The sequence below is a fragment of the Cyclopterus lumpus genome, chromosome 9 (assembly GCF_009769545.1).
Source record: "Cyclopterus lumpus isolate fCycLum1 chromosome 9, fCycLum1.pri, whole genome shotgun sequence".
NCBI classification, from domain to species: domain Eukaryota; kingdom Metazoa; phylum Chordata; class Actinopteri; order Perciformes; family Cyclopteridae; genus Cyclopterus; species Cyclopterus lumpus.
Genome location: NC_046974.1, coordinates 652501 through 655000, shown reverse-complemented (window position 1 = coordinate 655000; position 2500 = coordinate 652501). Strand labels below are relative to the sequence as shown.

Sequence of the window (2500 nt, the reverse complement as noted above, 5' to 3'; positions counted from 1 at the left end):
CACACCTGGAGCTCAGGTAATACACACACACACACCTGGAGCTCAGGTAACACACACACACACACCTGGTGCTCAGGTAACACACACACACACCTGGAGCTCAGGTAACACACACACACACACCTGGAGCTCAGGTAACACACACACCTGGAGCTCAGGTAACACACACACACACCTGGAGCTCAGATAACACACACACACACACCTGGTGCTCAGGTAACACACACACACACACCTGGAGCTCAGGTAACACACACACACCTGGAGCTCAGGTAACACACACACCTGGTGCTCAGGTAACACACACACACACCTGGAGCTCAGGTAACACACACACCTGGTGCTCAGGTAACACACACACACCTGGTGCTCAGGTAACACACACACACACACCTGGAGCTCAGGTAACACACACACACCTGGAGCTCAGGTAACACACACACACCTGGAGCTCAGGTAACACACACACCTGGTGCTCAGGTAACACACACACACACCTGGAGCTCAGGTAACACACACACACACACACGCCTGGAGCTCAGGTAACACACACACACACACACACACACCTGGAGCTCAGGTAACACACACACACACACACCTGGAGCTCAGGTAACACACACACACACACACACCTGGAGCTCAGGTAACACACACACACACACACACACCTGGAGCTCAGGTAACACACACACACACACACACCTGGAGCTCAGGTAACACACACACACACACACACCTGGAGCTTTAAGAATTCACAGCGTTTAACTGCTGAATAATTAATGAGCTCCACTATATTGAAAGATGTTAAAGATATTAATTATTGATCCATCTGATTGACAGGAGGTTCAGTTTGTCCTCACCTGCTGTCTGAACGTCTGACTCTGAACAGCTCCTACATACAGGTGAGGCTCCTCCTTCCTGTCTTCATTACCTTCTTTCAATACCTTCCTTCAGTAACTCCTTCTTTCCTTCCTTCCTTCCTTCCTTCCCTACTACATGTTTGTGTTCAGGCTGATGATGTCACATGGAGTCCCTCCTCACAATGTGGTTTATCGACGCCCCCTCCTGAACCTGCTGCTACAGGGTCCGCCCCCCCAACGAGCAGGACTGCTTCTATCTCAGGTGAGACAATGAAGACAGTGTAAGACAATTAAGACAATGAAAACAGTGTGAGACAATGAAAACAGTGTGAGACAATGAAGACAATGTGAGACAATTAAGACAATGAAAACAGTGTGAGACAATGAAGACAATGTGAGACAATTAAGACAATGAAAACAGTGTGAGACAATGAAAACAGTGTGAGACAATGAAGACAATGTGAGACAATTAAGACAATGAAAACAGTGTGAGACAATGAAGACAATGTGAGACAATTAAGACAATGAAAACAGTGTGAGACAATGAAGACAATGTGAGACAATTAAGACAATGAAAACAGTGTGAGACAATGTGAGACAATTAAGACAATGAAAACAGTGTGAGACAATGAAAACAGTGTGAGACAATGAAAACAGTGTGAGACAATGTGAGACAATTAAGACAATGAAAACAGTGTGAGACAATGAAGACAATGTGAGACAATTAAGACAATGAAAACAGTGCGAGACAATGAAGACAATGTGAGACAATTAAGACAATGAAAACAGTGCGAGACAATGAAGACAATGTAAGTCAATGTGGGACAATGAAGACACTGAGACAATGAGAGAATGAAGACGATGCGAGACTATGAAACAATGTGAGACAGACAATGAAGGTACTGAGACAATGTGAGACAGAGAGAATAAAGACAATGTGAGACACTGTGAAACATGTTGTTCTCTGTGAGACACTCAGACAATGAAGGTACTGAGACAATGTGAGACACAGACAATGAAGGTACTGAGACAATGTGAGACACAGACAATGAAGGTACTGAGACAATGTGAGACACAGACAATGAAGGTACTGAGACAATGTGAGACACAGACAATGAAGGTACTGAGACAATGTGAGACACAGACAATGAAGGTACTGAGACAATGTGAGACACAGACAATGAAGGTACTGAGACTGAGAGAATGAAGACAATGTGAGATAATTAAGATAATGTGAGACATCAAAGACAGTGAGACACTGAGACAATAACGACAATGGAGACGACGTGAGACAATTTAGACACAGACAATGAAGACACAATGAAGACACTGAGATGCTGTGAGACGCTGAGACAATGAAGGTAATGTGGGACACTGAAGACTGAGACAATAAAGACACTGAGAGAATACTGTGACAATAACTACAATGTGAGACACAGACAATGAAAACAATGTGAGACAATGAAGACAATGTGAGACAAACTTGTGTGTCCAGGTGTGAAATGTCCCTCATCAGCCACCTTCCCAGCGACTCCGCTGACTAAAGAAAAGCAAGATGGCGGTCACAACAACGACCAGGTGAGAGCAGGAGGGTGTCACGCTCTGTTAACCCCGCTGGAAGACTTTTATTGTGAAGG

At 44.7% G+C, this 2500-nt stretch overlaps 1 protein-coding gene across 1 annotated transcript in view; it reads left to right on the top strand.

Moving 5' to 3' along the window:
• Positions 1 to 2500, top strand: part of tsc1a (TSC complex subunit 1a) — a 23649-nt gene that overhangs the window by 11067 nt on the left and 10082 nt on the right. Inside the window, exons 9-11 of the mRNA XM_034542587.1 lie at positions 844 to 905; positions 1014 to 1125; positions 2359 to 2441. Of these exons, the coding sequence (XP_034398478.1) occupies positions 844 to 905; positions 1014 to 1125; positions 2359 to 2441 (257 nt within the window). The remainder of the gene's footprint in view (positions 1 to 843; positions 906 to 1013; positions 1126 to 2358; positions 2442 to 2500) is intronic.